This window comes from Saccharomyces kudriavzevii (genome assembly GCF_947243775.1).
Source record: "Saccharomyces kudriavzevii IFO 1802 strain IFO1802 genome assembly, chromosome: 12".
NCBI lineage: Eukaryota > Fungi > Ascomycota > Saccharomycetes > Saccharomycetales > Saccharomycetaceae > Saccharomyces > Saccharomyces kudriavzevii.
In genome coordinates, this window is record NC_079283.1 from 895804 (window position 1) to 922108 (window position 26305).

A 26305-nucleotide genomic window follows, 5' to 3' on the forward strand; every position below is an offset into this window, starting at 1 on the left:
CATTTATCTATGAGAAGGGGCCTATGGTACATGTATATTTGATTTTCTATCTACGAGTCTCACCGCTAGTGTAGGAGTTACTTTTGTGCTTGGGCACGAACACAAAGTTTTCATCAGTCTTGCCAAAGAACATGTCACTCAACTTGATCCAGTCATTAACATCGGTGCTACCCATTAAAGTTTCAAGATCATCTCTTCCGCACCAATTCGGTGGTCTCTCGTTCAGCTTAACAGGATATCTCTCACAAATACCCATGGGGACATACCTATGGAAGAAGGACATAAACTCACAAAAGAATCTACGGCATAGAGAAATCCCATATTCATCGGTGCCCCAGTGTTCCATGGAGAATTGTGCGTAATCTTTCAGGATTTCTAATCTTTCAGTACTTGTCTTGTCCAAATATTGTTGCGAGTCGACCTCTTCAAAAATCCATGGCTTGATCAGGGCACCACGGGCAACCATGACACTGTCAATATTTGTATTTCCCTCCAGATAACGGTACCAGTCTTCAAAATTGTTGACATCACCATTTCCGACAAATTGAATTCTCTTCTTGGAGTCTCTAGATTCCTTACCTTGCTCTGTTTCCTTGAAATCCGCTTCTGCAGATCTTAATGTGTCAGCTACTTGACTTACGTATTCCCAGTCCGCTGATTTAGTGTATCTTTGTTGCCTAGATCTACCGTGTAAAGTGATTGCCGCCACATCAGTCTCGTTAACTAATCTCTTCACCAACCCTTCCGCAATAGGATGACCTTCTTTTGTACCCGTTCTGATCTTGACTGTAATAGGAATATCCTTTGATACATAATTCATCGCGTTTAAACAACGAATCATTCTTGCAGGGTTGTCAAGAAGTGCGCTACCAGAACCTTGTCTGTACAGTAAATCAATGGGGCAGCCGGAGTTCAAGTTAATTTCGCTGATATCACTGACCGAATCTGTAAGTGCCTCCGCAGCTTTGGCTGCCTGCCAAGCCTTAGAGCAAGCCACTTGAACACCAAATCCGGGCACCTCTGACTTATGAGCCTTGGGTAACGCCCATTCTGAATTGGTACCTTGAATCAAGGGAATGGCCAAGGCCATTTCTGAGTATGTTACGTCTGCACCTAACTTCCTCATTAGACGGCGGTATGGTAAGTTGCCCACGGTAGTTAATGGGGATATAATTTTTTTGCGATGTAAATCCAGTGGTTTCTTTTCTTGTGCAAAATAACGAGTGTCCTTGTATTTTAGATACACTTCACGTTGTCTTATTCTATGTTCTGACAGTTCTTTAATTCTCTGCTCCACCTGAGGAGCGACTGGTTGGCCGGATTCTTTGTCAAATTCTTGATCTTTTCCCTTTCCCTTTGGTGTCGAGTCACCTTCTTCCTCTGCCTTCATAGAATCTCTACACTCTTGCTGAAAGGAGTCGATAATTTCCAACACTTCGTTACTTTTGGTGAAAGGGAATCTTCTTTTTATTAGGTCCAATTTTCTTTCTGGCGAGATGTGGTTGGTTTCTCCCTTGACAGACCAGATGGTCTGCGTTTCTGGATCGACTTCCTTTGTTGATATTAGGGTACTTTCTTCTTTGTTCAAATGAGATGATAAAAATCTACATTTAAATCCCATTGGACAATACCCTAATGAGCTGAAAACCGGACATGAAAGAAACATGCCGCTTTCAATTTCAGGTTTTTTGGTGGAAAGATACAGTTTAATATCGTGAACAAATCTACAGCTATCACCAAAGGAGCATTTGGAGACGTCTCCGCGAATTAAACGGGGGCACAGGGCATTTTGTTCCTTGACCTGTCTGTTATCTCTATTTTTATTTTGACCGCGTTTCTTACCTCTCCCGCCTCTGTTCTTCTTATTGGTTCCGCTATTACCTGACGCCTCACCTACCATTCTGTCGGAAGACATCTCTTCATCATAAACGGCGGTTTGTTGAGGTGCACCTTGGCTCAATGGCACGATATACTCGGATTTAAGATGAGCAATACCCTTGGACCAGGAAGTGTCTCGTCTTTTCACACTTGAGTCACCTTCTTGCGCAATAGAACGTTTTTCTGTATTTTGCTCCATCAATACTGTTTTGAAAATTATTGTTATATGTTATCTGGGATCTATACTGTGTTCAACTCATCACTGCATGGGGTATAACACAATTCTTCATTCCTTTAATCAAGACTACTGAAATTTTTCAAAAATGGTGCACGGGCTTTATGTGCACGTGATTTTATCTCGAGCCCGTTTCGGAGCTAAGATTTAAGTTACCCGGCCTGTCGGTATTAAGTTTGTTCATCCCGTGTTCGCGTTACCCGACAAGTTCCTGCGGCCTATTCTGGGCATCGTTGGTACGGCCGGTGGGTGGGTGCCCGACGGTGCGGCGTTTCCGTGCGCAACGGTGAATAGTAACAGGAAAAAGAAACAAAAAGCGCCTATGCCGTGCAAGAGGATAGAATTTTGTCAGTTACATAATAAGGAGCAATTTCGAATCAATTGAAATTTGGAACGAATGGGCGATGCATTCGTTATAAGGTGATTTTGTAACATGTAACGTCACTATCAGCCATTGTCACTTGCCACTGTCGCCTGCCACCGCTATCGCCACTATCATTTGCTTTTGAATTGCCATTGATTTGAAGCTCACTAGGCTAACGTACGCATTTTACCTCTCGGACCCTATCTTCCCTGTCAGTTATCCCTCTATATAACATAACGTCTTGTACATTCTAGTGGCTCCGTTAATAAGGTTTGACAAAAATAGCAAGAAAGGAGAATAGTATTATAGGCACTAACTTAGCTTACAAACAGAAACAGAAAGAAATCTAGTTATTGTTCAGCTTCAAGCACATACGCCTTTATTTCTTCTTTGGTGGCTTTTTGTTTTTTTATTATTTAATCAACATTGTTGTTAATTAAACTAATTCCTTTTATCGCATATTACTTTTTGAAACAGAAAAGGAAACGAAACAGATCTAAGAGTAAAGTGTGCCAAGAGATTTTCTACTAAGTTTTCAATACTCAGAGGTTTTTTTTGCTTCTGACATCATTATATTCTCGAAATTCTTTTTCTGAATTTATCTATTATTTATCCCCTCGAACTTCTCATTTTCTAAGTTGTTTTCAAGCTAACTGTCCTTATAAGACTAATTTATACTTAACAACTCTTCTTATTTGGGATAAGAAAGAACACATATTTTGGGTATGGATTTCACAACAATGACCATGACGAGCAATATGGCGACTGGTGCTGCTGCAACGACTACGCCTACGCATGCATCAATAAATTCTTCTTCAAATTCTAGTACTGATCTTGATCCAAGTCAGAATACTCCTTCTATCCTGATAAATAGTAATTCGGATGCTTCAAATGGAAAAACGACGGATTTCAGCGGCGTCAATAATATTCACCAAAAAAATATCACGAACAATACGAATAATGTTCATTTATATTCACCTAATATCATGGATCAGACACTGCTAACTCCGCAGGACATTGCCAAGTTACGGAGAGAATCAATAGCTCATTCACAAGGGATGGGTGGTGTTTCGTGGGGGTCAATTAGTGTTGGCTCTTGGTTAAGAGATGAGATTATTAGCCGTAGAGGTAGTATTGTACCCTCATCAGCAAGTGGTGTCGCTGCCATTGCTCCTGTTGCTTCTGCCTCTGCTACCACCACCACAAATACTTTACAGATTCAACAGCCCGCCAAGAGACCCTCCGTTAGTAACCCTCCTTATCATAGAGGGTATTCTATTTCTCCCCAAATTGCTTACACTGCTTATTTGCCAAATTTAGAAAAACAATATTGTAAAGATTATTCATGCTGTGGTCTCTCCTTACCTGGGCTGCATGACTTGCTGAGACATTATGAAGAAGCCCACATATCTACGTCTCCCAATACCGCTAACATGTCGCAAATACCGATGAACTCCACTGGTACTGCTAGTTCATCAGTTCGCATGACTAATAGTAATTCTAGTGCAAACTTCAACCATCAAAACAACATGGCCGCAAATACAAAAAATACAGCTCAGAAGACAAATAATATACAAGCCCATAATAACAATACAACTAATAATACATCAATCAATAATATGCATGCCAATCTTCATAACAACATGAACTCCAATTCCATAATACGACAATCTCAGCATCCTCAACATCAGCAGAATATAATACAACAACAATTGCAACCGAATACTATCAATCATACATCTGCAGCCGTACAGCCACAAAGTACAATAGGCTCGATAACTTCGTCCACAACAGCAAATCCGAATGTAGTCTCTATAATAGGGGCTTCCAACCCTAATTTAACAATGGTTAACCATTCTCAGCAACTACATTTGAATGGTAATTTAGTTGATGCTGTTTCGACAAATGATGTGTTTTTAAGAACCAATAATTCTCCATCAAGGCACAACGCAAGCAATAAACTAACCAACAGTAACAATAACAGCGGCATCAATATGAATAATAATAACAATAATAATAATAATAATAATAATAATAATAATAGTAATGATAATAATAACTCACACAATAACAATAATAGTAATGTTAACATGAATAATAAAAACGTTATGGTGAATCGTCCACATACTTTTAACAATTATTCTTTAAATAAAACGTCGAGGAATCCCCTTCCACATCAATCTAGGAAAATTGATCCTCATCAGACTGATTTATCTCCCTTAGTGCTTGTGCAAGATATTGATTTGAGTTTTATGGATGATGATATTTTAGGCCCTAGCAATCATAATCCTATGAATGCCACAGTGAATCCGACGGCAAATTCTCATAATTACAACACGTTCCATCCGTCTGTTCACTCGAAATCTTCTCAGAATATGGTTGATGATCAAGATATTGACGATATCGACGATGATGACGATGATGTAGATGATGACGATGACGATGACGATGACGATGACGATGATACAGAGAATGGTTCTGCTTCCAATGGAAAATCGGTTCATAACAACAATTATAAGTTACCTCAGCAGGCATACATAGATGATCCCGCAAGAAGACTTTATGTAATGGATCATGAGGAACAAAAACCATTCAAATGTCCCGTGATTGGTTGCGAAAAGACGTATAAGAATCAAAATGGTTTAAAGTATCACAGATTGCATGGTCATCAAAATCAAAAATTACACGAAAATCCTGACGGTTCCTTTAGTGTTATAGATCCGGATTCGACTGATTCATTTGGTGATGGGATGGGTTCTGCCAAGGATAAACCTTACCGTTGTGAAGTCTGTGGTAAGAGATACAAGAACTTAAACGGTTTGAAATATCACAGAGGCCATTCTACCCATTAATCGAACATTTTTTTCTTTCCTCAAGCGCTTTAGTGTACCTCAAAGAATCATATATTCTGCCTTCTTTGTGATTGTATATTCTGTTGCTTTCTTTCCTTTTGTTGTGAACAATTTTGATTGATCATTTTAAAGGAAAACCCCATGATAAATTTGCACTCTACAGTTATTAATGTTGATGTAAAAAGCATATCAATTACCAAAAATTGAAATTGTAATAGAAAAACTTCTCCCTATATTGTCATCATTTTTCTTGATTACTCCATCGTAAAACGATTTAGTTTGTGCTCTATCTAATTCCTTTCTTTTAGTTTTGTTGTGTTTTTTTTATTATTCATTGCTACTGTGTTTTTATTTTATATATTTTGGCTTATTTTCTTCTGTTTTGATGTATTAAAAACTACTTTTATTCTTCTTATTTAAATTTACTATTCAAGAAACTTTCTTCTTCTGATTTATATTGTTTCATATTATACTTTATTTGCTTTTCTGCATATTTTTATTGGGGCACTACTTCACATTATCGTTTAACTTTTCTCAAGAATTCCGAGATATAATCAAGTTGTACAGAGCAGACGCTCTTCTTCTTCTTACTCTTTCTTTACTTTTTTTGAGAATTCATCTCGAAGTAATGGTACTTTAGTCTGAAAGTTTATAGTTTTGTTAATAACATGTGAATTTTAACCTAAAATGTCTGCCTTAAAAAAAGTGCATTGCAGTCTTAATAAGATTATTTCAAACATAAATCAGTTGAACTATGGGATTTCTCTGGGCAAAAACAAGAATCTGGCGTCAGCTGCAGTCAAGAAACGGGCAATACAATGATATGGCATACTCATCAAGGCGCATTTGCCGGGCCTACTGATCGGATGTGGCGGTCCTGCACCTTAGCGAGGCAATATAATTGTACGGTTGATCTAACACTTGCTCATTTAGAGGCTAAAAAAGGATGCGTGATCATTCTTTCAACACTCTTCCTATAACTCAAAAAAAATGAAAAGATAGATCTTAAAATTACAATTGCGCGTAAGGCAGAAAACAACTCATCTCACTGTAACTTAACAGGGTGTGCATCAAGGTGCATACAACAATACGGGGCGCAGTGAATAGGAAGAATGAAAATCAACATATCGCGTCCACTACAGCTTTTGCAATGGTCCTCATACCTTGTGGCTGTATTCCTGATACAACTGCTAGTCATTCTTCCTTTATCAGTTTTAATATACCACGATTTTTACCTGCGACTATTACCTGCCGATTCTTCTAATTTAGTTCCGCTGAATACTTTCAACATCTTAAATGGCATACAATTTGGGACGAAGTTTTTTCAATCAATCGCGAGTATACCAGTAGGTACTGATCTACCGCAAACAACAGACAATGGATTATCGCAACCGATCGCTATGCGCGATAATATAGAATACAAGCTCGACTTAAACCTACTATTTTATTGTCAAAATAAAAATGACCATTTAAACTTGGACAATCTCTTAATAGATATTTACAGAGGCCCGGGTCCAGCTTTGGGAAGTCCAGAAAGAGTGGACTCTAAAGATGAAAAAATATTTCACACCTCTAGGCCTATTGTGTGTCTCACAGTGGCGGATTCCATTTCATATCAAGAAATCGAACAATTGGGTCCATCTCGCCTGAATGTCTACAATGAGGAGTGGCTGAATACAATAACAATAGAAGACAAGATATCTTTAGATTCATCGTATGAAACAATCTCCATGTTTTTGAGGACAGAGATGGCCCAAAAAAACTTAATTATACAGTCTGAAAGTGGAATTACATTTAGGATGAATTTTGAGCAAGGGTTAAGAAACTTGATGCTTCGAAAAAGATTTTTGTCTTATATTATCGGCGTTTCGATATTTCATTTCATCATATGCATTCTTTTTTTCATAGTAGGGTGCACCGCATTCATGTTCGTCAAAAAGAGTCAGAAGAAATCCCAGAAACATAGCTAATAGGGTCGCATTTTTCGCTACATAATTTTAAGATGTGTTTGTAATTGTAAATAAATAAGCAGTTTCAGCCTTTCGCGTCCAGAAGCTAAATGAGAAAAAAATTATCAGCGAAGAATCAAAAAAAAACTAAGCGATGCTTTGGCTGTTATAAGTTGATCATATGGTCAATAACACTTTTGGAGGAAATGCTCACAATGCCTATCCCATCTGACGACACATTGATACCGAAACCGAAACCTATAACCAAGGAAACGGACCCGCTACACATAATTAAGACAAGGCAAAGGACACATGGTAGACCTGCGACCATTGCGGGCCCAATGGTTCGCTATTCTAAGCTGCCATTCCGCCAATTGTGTCGAGAGTACGATGCTGATATTGTTTACTCTCCGATGATTTTAGCAAGGGAATATGTCCGTAATGAACATGCAAGAACTTCTGACCTCTCTACGAATGATAAAGACGCCCCATTAATCGTACAAGTTGGTGTAAATAACGTTGCTGACCTACTAAAATTTGTAGAAATGGTCGCACCTTACTGTGATGGTGTTGGCATTAACTGTGGGTGTCCTATAAAGGAACAAATCCGCGAAGGTATAGGTTGTGCCTTGATATACAACTCAGAATTATTATGTGGTATGGTTCGTGCTGTGAAAGATAAATATGGCGACAAACTGAGAATTGAAACGAAAATAAGAATACATGAAAAAGTGGACGACACGGTGGAGTTATGCCGAAACTTATGTGATTCTGGAGTGGATTGGATTACGATTCATGGTCGAACACGCAGAACTAGATCATCGCAGCCCGTTAATCTAGATGCAATAAAATATATTATCGAAAAGATCAGCGATAAAAATGTGCCTGTCATAGCGAATGGGGACTGTTTCAAGTCATCTGATTTGGAAAGAATCACTAAATATACCGGTGCGTCTGGTGTCATGGCTGTACGTGGATTGTTAAGCAATCCGGCGTTATTTGCAGGGTATGATACCTGTCCGTGGGGGTGCATTGAAAAGTTTTGGTATTGGGCGCTAGAATTTGGTGGCTTACCCTTTCAATTGACTCAGCACCATCTTTATTGCATGTTTGAGAGTATGCAGTTGAGAAAACCGCTTTTGAAGGAAATGATGAATCTTAAGAACTATGCATGCTTGATAGGCTGGTTTGATAAAACCTTCGATTTCAAGCGTTTCGGCGAGGTTGGATATGGTGAGGCTGTTGAAATCCCCTATAGGCACACTAAGGACTGTGTATCAAGCGCACCTCAGAAATTGCAAAACGAGAATGAATAAATATTAAATTACAAAAAATCTAATAAACTATGGCACTGAAATCGTGTATATTTTTCGGTCATTCGGGAGGGCACACTTGTTCTCCTTGAACGCTGCCCCATTGTATAATACTATAACCTAAAACAAAAAAACGCTTACAAGATGGACGTGGTCCTCATATAACTTAAGCATCTTCTTCAACGACAACGGTTTGTAAACCCTTAGCAGTGGCAACCAAGACAGGTTCGACGTAAGAGAACAATGGATTCTTGGCATCTTCCTCTTCGTTTCTCTTTCTGGAGATTCTCAATCTCAATCTGTATTCAACACCCTTAACACCTCTCTTCCAGATGGCTTGGTTCAATTCTGGGGCTAGACGAACATCTTCAGTACCCATGTGCAATTTGGCGAACTTTTTGATTTCCTTGACAGCTCTTGGAGCTCTTTTCTTGAAGCTGACACCATGTAACTATATTAATATCGATTCAGGATCGGGATGTTAGTAAAATAAAAATTCATACCAAAAGGTGGAACTGAAATGAAAATTGAGCGCAAGCGCGGTCATAGAATAGACATATGGGTGCGCGGAGCCATGGTAATAGTATGGTTTGAAGCGGTAATGGTGGGAGGCTTTGCAAATCATCAATCGTACATTATAAGTAGCGACATTCCTTTCCACGAAAAAAATTTCCAGGGTTTGCTCCCGCACCTATCAGTCTTGCCTTGTATTCTCCCATAGTCTCGCTTATTGGCTTATAATCACTTTTCAAATGAATGCTATGCTAATCTTGACATACCCTTTTGTGTAAATTGATGGTATATTCACGAGTGACAACGTCTTTTAAACCGGCCATTTTTTAGATAATTTCGTTTATTCTGCTCGTTTCCACTGAACCGTAATTTAAACTAAGCGTATACACATTTCAAGAAGGCCACTTAACAACGTAACCGATCAGATAGCTAAGTGGACATAGACGCAATACTACTAGCACAAAGGGTCTCAAGCTTACCAACAGTGTGAGAGCCGTCTAGCGTATTACCCTCGGTTTCCCACCCATCCAATTGGCATTGAATTGCTGAATTCGCTCGTGCATGTTCAACAGCAGGTTCTCGCGCCTCAGCGGATCGCCCGCAACTAACCAGTTCAGCGTGAGACTGGCCAGTAGAGTTGGGCGCGGTGCTGAACGGAGGCTCCTCTCTAATCCGCAGCGTAAGGAATGAAAAGGCCCGTTCTACCATAAAAGCAGCGAGACCAGGATTCCCCTATTAAAGGGTTACTATGTTCATCACGCTTTTACCGAATATTTTTTAGGTATGGATTAAACTAGAAGAGGGTGAACGGATGTAAAGATGTACGGATGGAAGATCGCCCGACCGGAAAAAAAACCAACGCTAGCGTATCACGTTACTTTACGGCAATAAAGCGCAAGGGCTTCAAGTAAGCGCATGAAACATGATTGAACGATGTCTTTATGGAGAATTAGAAGAAAGTAAAAAACAAGTAATTTTTTTGGCCCTTTTACGTGATCGAGGTCAAATCCTCAAGCATCAACGCCTTTTTTATGACTGAATTCCACTTTTGTTTCTTGCTTCCCCTCTCCACCCCACAGATTACTGTCGCTCGTGCTCAATGCTATCGGCGCGCGTTTCTTTTTTTTTCTTGCTGATATTTTTCAAGCTTCTAAATAAAACGATGCATGCATAGATGATAACATCTCTGAGCTTTGGCAAACAGTAGAAAGAGCAGCCGGAGGTGTTGTTTTTCCTCTCATTCTTTCAACGCAAAAAGGTGTGCTGTATAGGTTCTTATTAAAATATTTGTAGAGGGAAAATAAACAGAAAGGAGATACTAGTCTACTTAGCTACTCCTCTGCTAGTACTTCAACAGATTTTCCTATATACCCTGTCCAATAAGGTTGCTAGAAGGAATAATTTCGTACGACCAGTTTAACCGCAGAAAAGGAATACCACAGAGCTGCAAGCTATCATGGCTATTTCAACTTCAAAGCACCCAAAAAAGAATATTAAACATACTTTGGCACATACACTGCAGAAATGGAAGGAAACGCTGAAGAAAATTACTCATGAGACATTGAGCAGTATTGATGATTCCAGTGGAAGCGATGAAAAAATAGAGGCACTGTTTACTGTGCCTCAACCTGCCGTCGCAACCTCAAAGGGCATAGATAGAGATAGTGGTGCTTCCATGACTCAAGCAGGAGGAGGTGTCAACAGTACACTAGAGATGAAGCTCACGGATGAAAGTGAGGAGTCTAGTTCTGCCAATAACGCAACCACAACCACTTCGCATACTTTATCGAATTCCAAAAAGTCGATACAGAATTTTGAAAACTATAATGCAGTAGAGGAACGCATAAAATTGGCTCAAAAAAGCAGGACGCCATTTTGTAATGCTGAAAAAATCTGGAAACGAAGAAGGCAGCTTTGGACGCAACCCACCGAACAGGACGGAAGTATCAACAATGATGGAGCCACTCGCAGGGAGATTTTCCAAGCTATACCTCAGGAATACTATGCTCGTGTTTACAAGAAATTGGTCGTGGACGATAAGCCGTTAAGGGAGCCACTAAATCTGGAAGACGCCTTGCAGGTCATAAATGCGGGCTGGACGGAAACAAAGAAATGGGCAAACGCTGCCAAGGGCATGCCATGACTGTGCGCATTCGTACACCTTGTCGATGTCCTTTCTATGACGCCTGGATTATTCTCTTCCGTCTCTTCTCCAAATTTGCATCATACACTTTGACTCAGTTAAAGTAGTTCATCATTTATTTATTCTTTTCCTTTTCCTACCCTATTTTAGAGTATATTTACTGTATAGAATACGTATTTACTCATTCCATTAATAATAACATATGACACTAACACTGATGGCAGACCATCAACTGTGACTATCATTCATTCCGAATTACGATTCTTTTTGATGAGTTGATACGTCATCTCGATGATCCGAAGGTCCCTGTCCACGAGTTCCGCTTCCTCCTGTAACGCTTCGGTACGCCCCAAATATGGAGTATACTTCTCTAGCATATCATTCACAGGCGAAACACATTTATTCTTGAATGAATCATCCTGAAGTCGCAACAATTTCTTCAGTTGTACATCTAGTATATATGACTGATTATTTTCAATCTCCTCTAACGTCTTCGAAGCCTCTGTCCCATGAGGGGAGTTGATTATTTTCTCAAGTAAGCGGTCCAACTCTTCAGTTCTACTTGGCATCTTACAATTATACGAGCTCAGACGCTTCCAGAGCTTACGGAGTACTGAACCAGCATCGATGATCTATCGAGAGTAAACGCCCTTTAAGAATGCCGAATGGAATGACTGGTCGCGCCGTTACCCTCTTGAAAATTCAATGATAATATACAATTCTATCTTTGTTTTTACTTACATTTTTATGCTATGTTACGCAGTAGTCACAAAATCTACTACCCCCATACAAAACTTAACTAGGTCATCCAATCTATCACACTTTTCATGCGCATTCTCCCAGTTTTGAAGAGCACCGGCAATATCTTGATTCTTGTTGTTGGCATGGATGACATCACCATGTGCTTTGAACAGTAAGCTCATAAATGTTTCATAAAGTTCCAAATTCTTACTGCTCTTCAATCCTTGTGTTAATGCGTCGATGAACCATACAATTTCGTCAAACGGCTCAAAGGAATTCAATGATCTAATCTCCAAATCCACTGCAGCAGGTGAAAGATTTATTAGTGTGGCCAATAGTTGCGAATAGTCCCCAGATTCTGTGTCCTCTCGTAATTGCTTTGTGAAGTGCGATTCAAATCCTAACCTGCCTGTGGCTTTGAATTTGTTCATTTGTTCTTCAGCATCTAGATTCTGTTGCGCTTCTTGATTTTTGCGACGGATTTCTTCTGGTCCTTCATGTGCTATACCTTCTCTGCCAGACGCATCATCCCCGATCTTTTCACCCGATAACTGAAGGAAAAATGGAAGCTTTTCTGACTTCTTTGGAGCTTCCTTTGGCTTAGAACGTTGTCTGATAACATCTAAATGAAGCAATGTATTCATCTTACTTCTTGGTCCAATAGATAATGTCAACAGTTCTTTATCAATTTGTTCCAACGATGTGTAAGTAGTGAAATCAATGTCATTTTGTTCCTTAGTACCATCGCTTTCTAAAGCTCCCGACAACATCGAATCATTCCCTTTAACAGATGCATTAGGTAACGTCATTCTTGCAAATTCAGATTCATCGATAGTTCTCGTCGAAACTGCCTTAAATTGTGCTCTGTTGGTCCAGATACATATACCATTACCAGTAACATGTGCAGTAGCAAGCAAATCACCATTTGGAGAAAACTTTACATTTGTGGCAACATTATCTACTATAATACCATCGATACATCCTCCGGTTGGCAGATCCCATGTCCTAATGGTAGAATCTAGAGACGCAGAAACAATCCAACGACCCTCTGGTGAAAAATCAAATGCGGTGATCCTGTTGCTATGCCCCCATAATTGACGAACAATTCTTTGGGTTACCGCGTCGACAACCACAATTGATAAGTCGTCTAGTGCCAAAGCAAACAAATCAGAAGAACGATGATAAACCATCGATGTGATAGGAGCGTCCAATTGTAATTTTCCCAGCAAAGTTGATTTGTTGAAGTCGTAAAACCCAACAATACCGTCTAGCCCACATGATACCATCTTGCGGTTCATACCGTCTAAGGATATCCCAGTAACTGCTCTTTTGTGCAACTTGTATTTTTTACGCAGTATACCACTTTGCATATTATAAATGGTGATGGCTCCATTAGAAGAACCAACAAACCCGAAATTACCACATTGAGAGATCGCTACGGACTTAGCAAACCCACCATCAGTAGTGTCAAAAGTCCATCTACCGACTCTTTTATTTCGCATATCCCATGTTCTCGCAAATTTTTCATCCTTATGCGCAGTAACAACGTTTTCCCACTCGCCTATTCTGGCATTTTCAATTGCAAGTGCTACAATCTCAGAAAATTTAGATTTGATTGTACTACCACCGACTCTGCCACCGTCTTCTTTCTTGTGCAATCTCTGAGACATTTCTTGCGATTGAGCATCTTTACGCAGGGAGAACCCCCAAAGTGATCTATCCTTGGAAGCGGATAACATGAAGTGTGATTGGGAATCAGCAAACGCAATACACGAAGGTGGCTGCGAATGGCCGCCTCGGGAACGTAAGTGCCTTGGTGGTTGAACAACTACATCGCCATTTCCTTGAGACAGTGATGGATCGAAGACGAACTCTTTTAAAGAATTATCACCACCTGAAGTGACAATTATAGGTTGACCATTCAGAAAGGTAGCCTTAGTGACACCACCGTATGATTCCCTATGAATATTTTTTAACACATGTATTCTTGAACGATGGTCTAAATCATAAAAGATTAAATCACCACCGCTTGTTCCTACACTTAAATGGGAAGAGCCATCAGTTCTAAAACTCAAGGATGAAATTCTTGACTGTGGAATTTTGATCGTACGAACCCTCTTTCCTTTTCTCATATTGAACATGATAACTTCACCGGTTACCGTACCTAAGGCAAGAATATCCAAAACTGGCGCAGGTTCAGCGGTTGTGATTTGGTCAGGGAAATCGTTTGAGGTGTAAACAAGCTTTCCAGTTCTGACGTTGAAAAGCAGTACATTAGACTTGGTAACAACAATTAATTTATTCAAATAAGTTGCCAAATGGTTTAGAGACACGATTTCACCGCCTTGAATTTCCGTAACTGTGAGCTTAGTGTAGAATTCTGATGGATATTTATCTTGCGAATCGGACTTTTTATATATGAAAATGGAATTGTCGTCGGTGGAAACACAAAGAAAATCACCAAACACGCACAAATGCTGGATATATGCGTCTGTACCTAGTTCAATCAAGTGTTCTTCAATACCCCTCTTGTAAATGCCAACCTTGTTTTCATAGGCTGCGTAGACATAATGAAAATGTGTGGATAATGCTGCGATTGAAGATGGGGTTTCCTTCTCCGATACAAAAAGCAAATGTAGACTGTTCGCATCATATATTTGGAACGTCTTTCCCACGCTTGTTACAATGTAGAAGGTAGAACCTAATGTTCCAGTAGCAAAAGGAATACCATTGCTAACATTACCAATGATTCTAAATGGGGAGAATACCTTCGAGCTCTTTCCTACGCTTTTTGCGCCTTCTTCAACCTTTCTTTTTTTCAAGTCGATTGACATAGCGTACCTTTTTCGATATATTATGATCTTGTTAGCAAGTTGTCGATAGTTATTCGAATCATTGTATTTAATTCAATAAATTCTCATAGCAATCTCATCGCGATTTTTTTTTCTCAAAAATTTTCAGTCCTAAAAAAAGCACGTGCTCGAATATATCTTTAAGAAAAGTCAATATTCAAGATATAAAAAGAATGGGTGATCAATGAACATTTTAGTGATTTAATCACCAACAGAGCAGTTCATCCAAACTCAATATCATTCGTGTCATACAAATACACCGTAGTAGGTCATGAGTGGAGTCAAAAGGGAGAAACCTGAACCCAATGAGATTCCTCAAGAGGAGGTCAAGAGTAACTCACCCAGCACACCTTCTGAGATGTCACCTCTTTTTCTGAACAAGAACACTCAGAAGGCAATGCAGTCTATTGCCCCGATATTGGAGGGGTTCAGCCCCAAGACGTCAGCTAGTGAAAACATGTCTTTAAAATTGCCACCCCCTGGAATTCAAGATGACCACAGGGAGGAGAACCTCACTGTGCATGATACGTTGCAAAGAACTATAAGCACTGAATTAGGCAATGGAAATAATGTTATTACAGAGACGGCTTGTGGAATTGAAAAGGTAGACAGTGATCCAAAGTCGGAAGCTGATCTTGAAGTGCTCCCCAGTATTTCCAGCAATATCAACGATGCAGGTAAGATAGACTCAGCCCCCAAAACTGAATTATCACATGTACCACAAGCGATTGTGGATGTTGAACATACCAATGTTGGATTTAGCTCAGTGCCTAGTTCATCAGCTTCTTCCCGCAAATCCTCGACAAGTCATTCCAAACCAAAATTACCGAAAATTGGGAAGATTGGTGTCTGCGCGATGGATGCAAAAGTACTTTCAAAGCCAATGAGACATATCTTGAATCGCTTAATAGAACATGGTGAATTTGAAACTGTCATATTCGGGGATAAAGTGATTTTAGATGAAAGAATCGAAAACTGGCCTACATGCGACTTTTTGATATCTTTCTTTTCGTCAGGATTTCCCCTAGACAAAGCAATTAAGTACGTGAAATTGCGCAAGCCTTTTATTATCAATGACTTGATAATGCAAAAGATCTTATGGGATAGAAGACTGTGTTTGCAAGTTCTAGAAGCTTACAACGTCCCCACTCCTCCAAGACTAGAAATAAGTAGGGATGGTGGTCCTCGAGCCAACGAAGAATTAAGAGAGAAGTTACGTGAACACAGTGTGGAAGTGAAATCTGTTGAAGAGCCGGATTGGAAAATGGTGGATGATGATACTTTAGAAGTTAACGGGAAAACCATGACCAAGCCCTTTGTTGAGAAGCCCGTTGATGGAGAGGATCACAACATTTATATATATTATCATTCTAAGAACGGTGGAGGCGGTCGCCGTTTATTCCGTAAAGTTGGCAACAAGTCGTCTGAATTTGATCCTACTTTAGTTAATCCTCGTACAGAAGGGTCCTACATTTATGAAGAATTTATGGATACAGATAACTTTGAAGACGTGAAAGCCTATACTATCGGTGAAAATTTTTGCCATGCAGAAACCAGAAAATCCCCTGTAGTTGATGGTATAGTGAGAAGAAATACTCATGGTAAAGAAGTTAGATATATCACTGAGCTATCCGACAAAGAAAAAACCATTGCTGGGAAAGTCTCAAAGGCGTTTTCTCAAATGATCTGTGGTTTTGATTTACTGCGTGTTTCCGGCAAAAGTTACGTCATTGACGTCAACGGGTTCTCTTTTGTAAAAGATAACAAAGTTTATTATGATTCATGTGCAAATATACTAAGAAATACTTTCATTGAGGCTAAAAAGAAAATGGATATGGAGAAGAAGAACCTACCAATTATCCGGGAAGAGAAAGAACAAAAATGGGTATTTAAAGGATTGGTTATCATTATTCGTCATGCCGATAGAACACCAAAGCAAAAATTCAAGCATTCATTTACTTCACCCATTTTTATATCACTATTGAAAGGCCATAAGGAAGAAGTTGTTATTAGAAACGTTAATGATCTGAAAATTGTTCTTCAGGCTCTAAGGATTGCATTGGATGAAAAGGCAGGAAATCCAGCCAAAATTAAAGTGTTAGCAAATGCTTTAGAAAAGAAGTTGAACTTTCCAGGAACTAAAATTCAATTAAAGCCAGTCTTGAACAAAGAGAACGAGGTTGAAAAAGTACAATTTATTCTAAAATGGGGTGGTGAGCCTACTCATTCTGCCAAATATCAAGCTACTGAGCTCGGAGAGCAAATGAGACAAGACTTCGACTTACTAAATAAAAGCATTTTACAGAATATTAAAATATTCTCATCATCTGAAAGACGTGTTCTTCACACGGCTCAGTACTGGACCAGAGCTCTTTTTGGAGCAGATGAACTAGGTAGTGATGAAATAAGTATCAGGAAGGATCTCTTAGATGATAGTAATGCCGCTAAGGATTTAATGGACAAAGTGAAAAAGAAATTGAAGCCTCTGTTAAGAGAAGGAAAAGAAGCTCCTCCACAATTTGCCTGGCCTTCAAAAATGCCAGAGCCATACTTAGTCATAAAGCGAGTTGTTGAATTGATGAATTTTCATAAAAAGGTCATGGATAATAACTTTGCTAAAAAGGATGTCGACGCAATGCAAACAAGATGGTGTACTTCTGAAGACCCCAGTTTGTTCAAGGAGAGATGGGATAAACTTTTCAAAGAATTTAATAACGTTGAAAAAGTCGATCCTTCTAAGATCTCTGAATTATATGATACCATGAAATACGACGCTCTTCATAATAGACAGTTTTTGGAGAACATTTTTGATCCGGGGAATCCAAATGAAGCTATGGCCGATGAGTTGGGTACTCACTCTTTAGTTGATCGTTATCCGATTAATATTCTCGCCAAGAACAATTTTAAGATTGTAGACAGCAGCAGTATGAGTGGTTCTAGCAAGAACAACAGTAACAGCGTTGGCTCGTTAGGTTGGGTTCTAGAGAGTGGAAAAACTTCTAGGGCCAGAAATTCCAAATCTTCATGTCAATTTGATGAGCCAAGATTCATGCAGTTACGGGAACTGTATAAGTTAGCCAAGGTGTTGTTTGATTTTATTTGCCCCAAGGAATACGGTATTTCAGATGCTGAAAAACTGGATATTGGTTTATTGACATCGCTGCCTTTGGCTAAACAAATATTGAATGACATAGGAGATATGAAAAATAGAGAAACCCCAGCTTGCGTTGCATATTTCACCAAAGAGTCTCATATTTACACCTTGCTGAATATCATATATGAATCTGGTATTCCAATGAGGATTGCCAGAAATGCCCTACCGGAATTTGATTACCTATCGCAGGTTACGTTTGAACTTTATGAAAGTACAGATGCTTCTGGTCAAAAGTCACATTCTATCAGACTTAAAATGTCTCCAGGTTGCCATACTCAAGATCCATTGGACGTTCAGTTAGATGACAGGCACTATATTAGCTGTATCCCGAAGATTTCCCTCACAAAGCATTTAGATATGGATTATGTCCAACAGAAGTTGAGAAACAAATTTACCAGAGTTATCATGCCTCCGAAATTTACTCCAGTAAATATTACGAGCCCTAACTTGAGTTTCCAGAAACGCAAGACAAGAAGAAAGTCGACATCTGTTGATAAGTCTAAACCTCCTCCTACTTCCTCCGGAACCTCATCATCCAGTTCGATCAACAAGACGCTAGAATAATAACCACACCCGATTTTTAATTTACCAATATAGTACTAAATAAGAGATATTTACTCAGATATTTTTGAAAAAAAAATTGTATTCTTATTTTGCTCGCGACCTTTGCTGCCTTCGGAGTTTTCGTTGAACCCTTGGGCGAGCAAATTAGCGCCATGAGGATAAACGTCAGAGCACATTAATTAGTGACATGCAGCCATATAAAGAGGTACCTTTTCATCAGCAATTTGGCACATCCCCTTGACTAATGCTTTTTTTGACCACTGGGTATAGAAGTAAAGAAAAAGCAACAAAAAACACTATTAGAAATAAACAGACAAAATGAACATGGGAGGTAGTAGCAGCACCGCTGCTAAGAAAGCTACCTGTAAAATATCGATGCTGTGGAACTGGTATACGATTGACACCTGCTTTATTGCAAGATCCTGGAGAAATGACACCAAAGGAAAATTTGCTGGTTCCTGTATCGGCTGTTTTGCACTCGTGGTGGTTGCTCAATGGCTTACTCGTTTCTCAAGGCAGTTTGATGTAGAGCTTTTACGAAGACAGAAGATAAAGCATTTGGCGGCTTACTCGCCGGAGGAGTACATAGTCAAATGCGGAGATCAAGATACGAAGTCTGATATGGAGGAGCTACAAGGCTTCCACAACGAACCAAGTTGGAAGACAACTTTGATTTCCCTAAAAAAGAGTTTTATCTACAGTTTCTACGTTTGGGGTCCAAGAAGATTGAATGAACCTGAAGATGACTTACTAAAGAAGGTCTTGTCGTGCTGTTCTCTAGTAACACCAGTGGATTTGTACCCAAGCCTTTTGGATCACATGGTAAGAGTAACCATTTTTGTTTTACAATGGGGGTTGTCTTACATTATTATGCTGTTGTTCATGTACTATAACGGTTATATCATTATTAGTTGTTTGATAGGTGCTATCTTCGGTCGTTTTATATTTTGCTACGAGCCTTTGGGTTCATTGGGGTCAAGTGGATCTCAAGGCACAGTAAGCTACGATAAAGAAAGTGATGATCGCAAATGCTGCCTGTAAAAAGACAAAATTGAGGGACGATTATGACAATTTCTCATAATTCTGAGTCCCAAATTTTTCATAATTAGCTAACGAAAGGTACCATTTTCAGCAATGCTAAAGTTAGATAATAATTCATGTAAAAAAATATATATATATATGTAAATATATATAATTAATGCCCCAATGTATTCAAATTCTTTGCTTGTGCATAGCGGTAAAACTGGGGTAACTAGAACTAATATATGAATTCGTAGTACCGTTAATAACGAAATAAAACATACGCGGTTAATGGCATAGATGAGGGCCGGGTAATGACACCTCCGGGGTGGTAATGAAGAAAAATGATGAATGTTCATTTAAATTGCAGAAGTGCAAATCTGTAAAACTGAGATTGAAATAATGGTAGTCGGCACTTCATTCATGGATATAGAAGAAACTAGAACACAGTTCAAGAAAACCGGCAAAAAAGCAGTACCTGCTGCATCGTTCGAACAGAACGTCCAGGCCAATAGAGATTTTTTGAAGAAATCAGAGTTTCTCTCTGATTTACTTGAAAATTTACAGCCACATCTCAATAACATCAAAAAAGTACGATGTGTTGCAATCGGCAACTTTCAGGAGGATTTTCCCGCGACCTTCCAATTTGCTCTCCTTCTGGAGATTATTGATCATATAAATAACGAAACTTCAAGAGACATTCTTATTTCTCTATATGACCCAATATTTACCGAAAACGAGATGCATTACTTAGAAAGTTTGGGGGACAAGTGGGTGATACAGGAAAATTTTTCAGAAATCAATACAGGCGACTATAAATCCGTCTTGTATTTCCTTCCTCATGCTCCCTTAGACTTAACCGAAAGAATACTAGCGTCAGAGTGCCCACACTTATGGCTGGCGAACAACATGATATCACACACTGACAGATACACTAAGGCCAAACTATTTGAAAAATATCCTCATTTAGGCAAGCTCGTACATTACCTGCAGCCGAACCTTGTAGCCGAGACTAAGAAACAAGATGGTGCAGATGATTTTACAGCTTTTGTTCCGAAGAGGAAAAGGAAAAACAAAAACAACTCTACCAAACTCAAAGTCAAAATTCCTGATATAGACTATGGTTCGATAGCGACAAAGTTCACATCTTGCAAAATACTTACGGATTTTGACGAGGGAAAATATTTGAAAGAAAGACCTTGGATCAACTCCTTCTCTGATTTAACGTTGCATGCTATAGGATATTAAAATGAGTGTTTACTAAGTAATAATGTATAGCAACAGACTTATTTTCAATGACTTGGCATTTTCCAGTATGCTTCTTCAAAGACAAAAATCCGAAAGCAGTGGTATATGTGCAAGACTATCGCGCTTGCCCACCATCAATTCAAACGGAATCGCGAAGTAATACTGGTTTAATTGGCAATTAGTGAATCATCAAAGCAGAGGAATGAATAACATACAACGCAAAAGAAATGGCGGCTTGCTCAAAAAAGTTCTAAGTTCTGAAATGGTTAATATAGCAAGAGTTCAGGAAAAGCCGGCGGGAGAAAAATACCGCTTTTCCTGCCAGTGACTGTCACCCCAGTCAGGAATACTTCTCGGACTCGAGCAGCGTTACAGCTCAACCTAAAGAAGCTTATTACGACAGGGGTACTTGCTGGAAAGAAAGCCCGGGCTAAGGAGGTATTAGTGCCTGCGAAGATCGTGTTTTCTTATAACCTCGCAGGCGAATCAATAAATAAAGTTCGTTTTGCAATCTTTTTCAAGATCAAGGTTGGAATCAACTGGACGCAAACGAATTGTCGGATCGGGATCGTAAAGACCCATACCCAAGGTTCACTCATTTCTTGGCAGAATAAGATGTTCGAACGGCGCGATGCCCATCGCTAGTAATTTGCCGGTAGGCTTCTAAACAGGTGGAAAGCACCCCTCACATTTAGCAATCTTAGAAGCCATGAACTCCAGCAGAATAATTACGTCCTCAACAATATGCTACTTCAACAATGTACGCGGATGTGTGGTTACCTTATCCCTCGTATGAAATTCTGATGGAAATTTCACCCTTTCAAGAAAATATGATAGATTGATTACTCGGGGAAACGAAAACCAACATAGAACGCCTGCGGATACTTTCTACAATATATAAATAAAATACACGAGAACATCGAACAATAGGACACCCCTCATCTCATCTTTCATCATCGCGTAAAATTGTCCTAGGGCGGTGCCTGAATTGACGCTTGCCTTGTAAGGTGGTGCATTTTCGTTAGTTTGCCTTATATAAGGAATGATCATCGATTACTCTAAATAGCATTTATTGTGGCATCCAAGAGACCCACACACCGCGATAAACGTAGTTCTTTTCTTTTTTTGTTGAAAAATTCAACAGTTCTTTTCTTTTTTCTCATTCCTTTTCTTCGTTTCGAGAATTTATTTCTTTTTCCAGAGGTAAGGGACTGTTTCAGCTCATGCACGGTGGAGCCTAGCAATGGCCATTCTGGCACAAATGCATGAATGGTACTAGATAGCACTAATATCAATGATCCAAACTGTATTGCTCTGAAATTATTGATACACTTATAGAATAAGCATGAAAAAAAATGAATACGTTAGATGCACTAGCGTGCAGAAAACTAGGCTATGGTATCTTTCTGGGGCGTTACGTTTGACGTATTTTAGCAGAGTACATGTTCCGCGGATGCTGTTTAAGCATCCGGATATTGCCCTTTGAATTCCTGCAGTTGCCCGTTCTTGCTTGGTAGATCCTCCTATTTCACTGATACCGCCTCGAGGATTAAAGTTCCCTCGGCACTCGTTTAGCTTCGATCAGTCGTAGTCTGCCTTGATAAAATCCCTAGATGCTTTTTCTATACGGCGTCGTCCCTTGAAGAAAAAATCTTGCCTATAGATCTTTGTAGACGAATTTAGCTACGTCAATCTATTGTTCTGAAGGAAAAAAAGTTGAAATTGTTAAAACCTCAACAAACTTATCGCTCTTTAAGCAACTGCGATTATAGTTTTTGCACTTTTTTTTAGATAAAATATTTTTTTTTCCTGCAAAAAGAACGGCAAATATATAAGCTTTTAGAAACCGACCTGCATTTAAATATTAACACATCTTGGGGTTTTCTTTTTGTTCTGTAGTCATTTCTTTATGCGATGCTGATATAGTAAAGAAATCAGCAATAAAGCGAAATCCTTAAGATGAATCTAAGACTACTCCTCCCGATTTGTGCCTTTTTGACACTGACAACGTTTTTATTGACCATTATTGCCATCTCGGGTTCCACCTCGAATTATAAGCCATTAACAAACATTTTCATCGGGGATGCTGATATCTCGAAGATCAACGTTACAAAAGTTATGCCACAAGTTGGTCCAATTTTGACAGTTTTGGGTTCTGCCTTGACTGCTCCAAATGCTACAGTGGAAGACATCTTTGGCGCTCTTAAGGCAATTGCATCTACTGAGGCCTTGTCTCCTCTACTGCACTTATTGTCCAATGCTGCTAACACCTCAACCACACTATCATCTTTGACAAAACTGGCCCCAATGGCTTTACTGGGGTCCAACTCTGGCACAACAGCGGCCTTTTCCGCTCTTGATGAGCTATTGGAAACTTCTAAAAACACTACCCAACTCTTGGACGGTTTCAGCACATTAATGTCATCTATGTCGACCAATAGTTCTTCTAGTATGCTTGCCTTGGAAAACACCGTTATGACCTTACTTGTCGATTCCTCTGACCCCATAGGTACGACTGAGTCTTTGATTACTTTGAATAATATGACTACTGAAGAAAAGAAACAATTGTCGCCCGTGTTTAGTTTATTTGGAAGCTCCAAAAACATTACCGCCACATCAGATGCATTAGGAACCATCATGAACTCTACCATTCCAACAAAATTGGTTTCTTCATTGTTTACTAGTCTACAAGACGCCCTTGATGAAGGCCAAAATGTGACCGAGACAATCACAAAACTAGGGGCCACGGTCCCTTCGAGTTTGCATTCAGCTGTACAAGCTGTTATTACACTATTTGACGAAAGTACCTCTCAAAACATAACGTTGTCAGTATTGAGCAATATGATTTCTGAAAACATCACCGAATCCCCCTCCGCTAAAGTGGCTATGGTTGCCTTGACGAACCTATTAGATTATACCACAAACCAAACTGAACTCCTTTCATCTGTCGAAAGTTTAGCTATCTCTAGCGAGGCTGCTTCCTCCACTAATCAACTGGTAGCGCTTGATGAAATTCTTTCCAGCAGTGCTAACGCCTCCAAGGTTGCTTCACTGGTCCCGGCGTTGGAGGCTCAATTAGCCAACAATACCGTACTGCTTAAATACGTCCCATATTTGTTCGATCTACTATCTGCATCCGCTAACCCAGCACTAAGTTTTTCATCTTTGATCAACATTACTAAATGGGCAGAGACTAATGCTGCTACATTCTTACCAATGTTGAGTATCTTGAGTTCCGCTGAAAACATGACAACCATCACACCAGAACAGCTTAGAGACATGACTCCATCTATCCTTGAGTACTTGAACATCCCCGTGGTGTACCGTATATCTATCTTCACAATGTGCCGCGCTCACCTAAACAGAACAATCTATTCATGCAGCAAGTCTCATGCTGTCCAGAACATGAATTTCAGGGCAATTGTTTACAATAATATTGAAGCATCTGAATTTAAGCCTTATTTGGAAGCCCTAAACATCGGCAAAGATGATTTACATTTAGACGGTGAATTACAAAACAGACAACACATGTATGTTCCAGCAGTTAGGGCCGCTTTAGCCATGAATTTGATGTGTATTATCACAGCCTTCTTCCTAATGTTATACTTACTCCTATTGAGTAGACGCCCCGCGGTCAGTCAAAAACAATGGTTGATATTGGGTTTTATTTCCTGTTGGGAGTGTACTTTCAGCGGGTTGGGCAGTGCTATCTTCAGTGTCATTCTTAATATGATGAAATCCGGTACCAAAAAGGATAATTACGACGTGATTATTTCTGGATGTTCTCCATTTTATGGTCTACTGTGGTCTGGATTTGTACTTGCCTCCTTTGTATTTCTCTGCATTGCATACAGTTGGTGGATCGGCAGAAAGGAAGCCGGCGTCGTGGGAACTGAGAAAATCATTCAAGAAAGTGATTCTACCTCGAGAATCATTGAAGAACATGAAAGTGTCACTGATGCTGAAAAGAACTTTGCCAGGTAAAATAATAACAGAATCACAAAACCATGCTCCAAAAATTTTTTCAATTCTCCAACTTTTTTAATTTCCTTCATTATATTTTTTTGAATTGTATATAGACAATATATTTTAGTCGTATTTAATATGGAATCGAACACCAAAAATAATTAATAAACGTGCCTTTTCACATTCAAATCAGTGGCTTTTCCTCGATTGGAGTATTCGCATATATGACACTCGGCCTCGATCTCACACTACACCATAGAATGAAGTTGAACAAGGCTCCAACGACGGCCCCCCACATCAAACCTTGATAAGTCCTACCGATGTTCATGGCAATGCCGTAGTCGCTGAAATCATGTTTCAGAATATGTTTGATGTACAAGTAAGTACCCAAACATGAACCTATACTGACTAATAGCGCTGCAAACGCAAAGAACGAAAAGAAGGCACCACCCCACACTAACGGCCTAATATGAATGATCCAGCGCAGAATATTGAACACTAGACTGACAAAGCTCAAAACAATACCAATGATCATGGTGATGAACATGCACTTGACCAAATTGTTATAATACGTCATCTTACTCCTTATTTTTTCGGGCAAAATGACAGCGGCCATTGAGTCTATAAGCTCTAAAGCGTCGTTATTTTCGATATTGTCATATATTAATGACGTTAGGTTGAATTTTTGGATACCGCTAGGCGAGGAACAGGATTGAACGTTGCGCGAGGAGTCCTCCACGCAGTATGACCAAAGGCCTATATTTATATACGTGGGCAAGCCCAACGACGACAGCGTACCAGAATCTAAAGAGGGGAGAACCGTCGATACCTCCATCTGCGACAGATCCAATTCCGCGCAGTAAATCTTATTTATGGGACTGTAGTTTTTCGTCGAACCTGCACATGCCACAATGGCCAGTACAAGTGCTCCAAGCGAAAATATGGCTGCAAAAAATAACGTGAAAAAATTCCTCATGTTTATATTCTTCCTCGATGATGTGCTTGCTGCTTTTTGATAGTTTTTATTGTTTTTGCTACGTCTCACTGATATGTAGCACGGCACAGTTTTGATCTAGTTTATCTTACTTATATCACTAAGCGACAATGAATGAAGAGTTCAAACACGAGCAAGCGCTCACTGACTACGGAGACATAGATATCAAAGCAACATTCTCACGTATATATACCTCTCAGCCCATTTTCCTGCAGGAGATGCTAAAAATATCGAGCTGGGCTTAGTTAATGACGCGCCCGATTGGGAAATACCGCTTAAGCTCATGCTGAGTTCTTTTTCTGTCTGGCCAGACCGAGTGGCCCCGCAATGACCAACGGCGGCTATCTGGCGATGTTGGAAGACGGGGATGTGGAACCCTTGAGAGGCAGGTTGGAGGCTTTGGCAACTTGCGTGATCTCGTTTCCGAGATGACTAGAAGCGGCTTGTGCTGATTATAGTATACGCCTCAGCATGGCTGACGCGAACGTTAGCCAGAAGGAAGACACATGCTTCGCGCGC

The 26305-nt window shown here is 39.6% G+C and overlaps 13 protein-coding genes across 13 annotated transcripts; 8 read left to right on the forward strand and 5 right to left on the reverse strand.

Annotated features, from left to right (window-relative positions):
* Positions 1–46: 46 nt before the first annotated feature.
* On the reverse strand, positions 47–2077 carry DUS3 (tRNA dihydrouridine synthase DUS3; the record flags this gene model as incomplete). Its single annotated transcript, XM_056230020.1, has 1 exon — positions 47–2077. The coding sequence occupies one exon, from the start codon at positions 2075–2077 to the stop codon at positions 47–49; it is 2031 nt and encodes a 676-aa protein (XP_056083981.1).
* Positions 2078–3202: 1125 nt separating this feature from the next.
* On the forward strand, positions 3203–5329 carry SFP1 (zinc-coordinating transcription factor SFP1; the record flags this gene model as incomplete). Its single annotated transcript, XM_056230021.1, has 1 exon — positions 3203–5329. The coding sequence occupies one exon, from the start codon at positions 3203–3205 to the stop codon at positions 5327–5329; it is 2127 nt and encodes a 708-aa protein (XP_056083982.1).
* Positions 5330–6441: 1112 nt separating this feature from the next.
* Positions 6442–7299, forward strand: SEI1 (seipin; the record flags this gene model as incomplete). The annotated part of the gene is made up of 1 exon (XM_056230022.1): positions 6442–7299. One exon carries the CDS (start codon positions 6442–6444, stop codon positions 7297–7299), a length of 858 nt encoding a protein of 285 aa, XP_056083983.1.
* An 89-nt stretch (positions 7300–7388) lies between these two features.
* On the forward strand, positions 7389–8594 carry DUS4 (tRNA dihydrouridine synthase; the record flags this gene model as incomplete). The annotated part of the gene is made up of 1 exon (XM_056230023.1): positions 7389–8594. The coding sequence occupies one exon, from the start codon at positions 7389–7391 to the stop codon at positions 8592–8594; it is 1206 nt and encodes a 401-aa protein (XP_056083984.1).
* Positions 8595–8757: 163 nt separating this feature from the next.
* On the reverse strand, positions 8758–9427 carry RPL31B (60S ribosomal protein eL31; the record flags this gene model as incomplete). The annotated part of the gene is made up of 2 exons (XM_056230024.1): positions 8758–9042; positions 9371–9427. 2 exons carry the CDS (start codon positions 9425–9427, stop codon positions 8758–8760), a joined length of 342 nt encoding a protein of 113 aa, XP_056083985.1.
* Positions 9428–10560: 1133 nt separating this feature from the next.
* Positions 10561–11247, forward strand: GAG1 (Gag1p; the record flags this gene model as incomplete). Its single annotated transcript, XM_056230026.1, has 1 exon — positions 10561–11247. One exon carries the CDS (start codon positions 10561–10563, stop codon positions 11245–11247), a length of 687 nt encoding a protein of 228 aa, XP_056083986.1.
* Positions 11248–11492: 245 nt separating this feature from the next.
* On the reverse strand, positions 11493–11816 carry BLS1 (Bls1p; the record flags this gene model as incomplete). Its single annotated transcript, XM_056230027.1, has 1 exon — positions 11493–11816. The coding sequence occupies one exon, from the start codon at positions 11814–11816 to the stop codon at positions 11493–11495; it is 324 nt and encodes a 107-aa protein (XP_056083987.1).
* Positions 11817–12002: 186 nt separating this feature from the next.
* Positions 12003–14822, reverse strand: UTP21 (rRNA-processing protein UTP21; the record flags this gene model as incomplete). The annotated part of the gene is made up of 1 exon (XM_056230028.1): positions 12003–14822. One exon carries the CDS (start codon positions 14820–14822, stop codon positions 12003–12005), a length of 2820 nt encoding a protein of 939 aa, XP_056083988.1.
* A 289-nt stretch (positions 14823–15111) lies between these two features.
* On the forward strand, positions 15112–18558 carry VIP1 (inositol polyphosphate kinase VIP1; the record flags this gene model as incomplete). Its single annotated transcript, XM_056230029.1, has 1 exon — positions 15112–18558. The coding sequence occupies one exon, from the start codon at positions 15112–15114 to the stop codon at positions 18556–18558; it is 3447 nt and encodes a 1148-aa protein (XP_056083989.1).
* Positions 18559–18876: 318 nt separating this feature from the next.
* On the forward strand, positions 18877–19599 carry CTR3 (high-affinity Cu transporter CTR3; the record flags this gene model as incomplete). Its single annotated transcript, XM_056230030.1, has 1 exon — positions 18877–19599. One exon carries the CDS (start codon positions 18877–18879, stop codon positions 19597–19599), a length of 723 nt encoding a protein of 240 aa, XP_056083990.1.
* Positions 19600–20001: 402 nt separating this feature from the next.
* Positions 20002–20826, forward strand: BER1 (Ber1p; the record flags this gene model as incomplete). Its single annotated transcript, XM_056230031.1, has 1 exon — positions 20002–20826. One exon carries the CDS (start codon positions 20002–20004, stop codon positions 20824–20826), a length of 825 nt encoding a protein of 274 aa, XP_056083991.1.
* A 1959-nt stretch (positions 20827–22785) lies between these two features.
* INA1 (Ina1p) lies at positions 22786–24810 on the forward strand (the record flags this gene model as incomplete). Its single annotated transcript, XM_056230032.1, has 1 exon — positions 22786–24810. One exon carries the CDS (start codon positions 22786–22788, stop codon positions 24808–24810), a length of 2025 nt encoding a protein of 674 aa, XP_056083992.1.
* A 166-nt stretch (positions 24811–24976) lies between these two features.
* On the reverse strand, positions 24977–25768 carry PUN1 (Pun1p; the record flags this gene model as incomplete). The annotated part of the gene is made up of 1 exon (XM_056230033.1): positions 24977–25768. The coding sequence occupies one exon, from the start codon at positions 25766–25768 to the stop codon at positions 24977–24979; it is 792 nt and encodes a 263-aa protein (XP_056083993.1).
* Between the last annotated feature and the right edge of the window lie 537 nt (positions 25769–26305).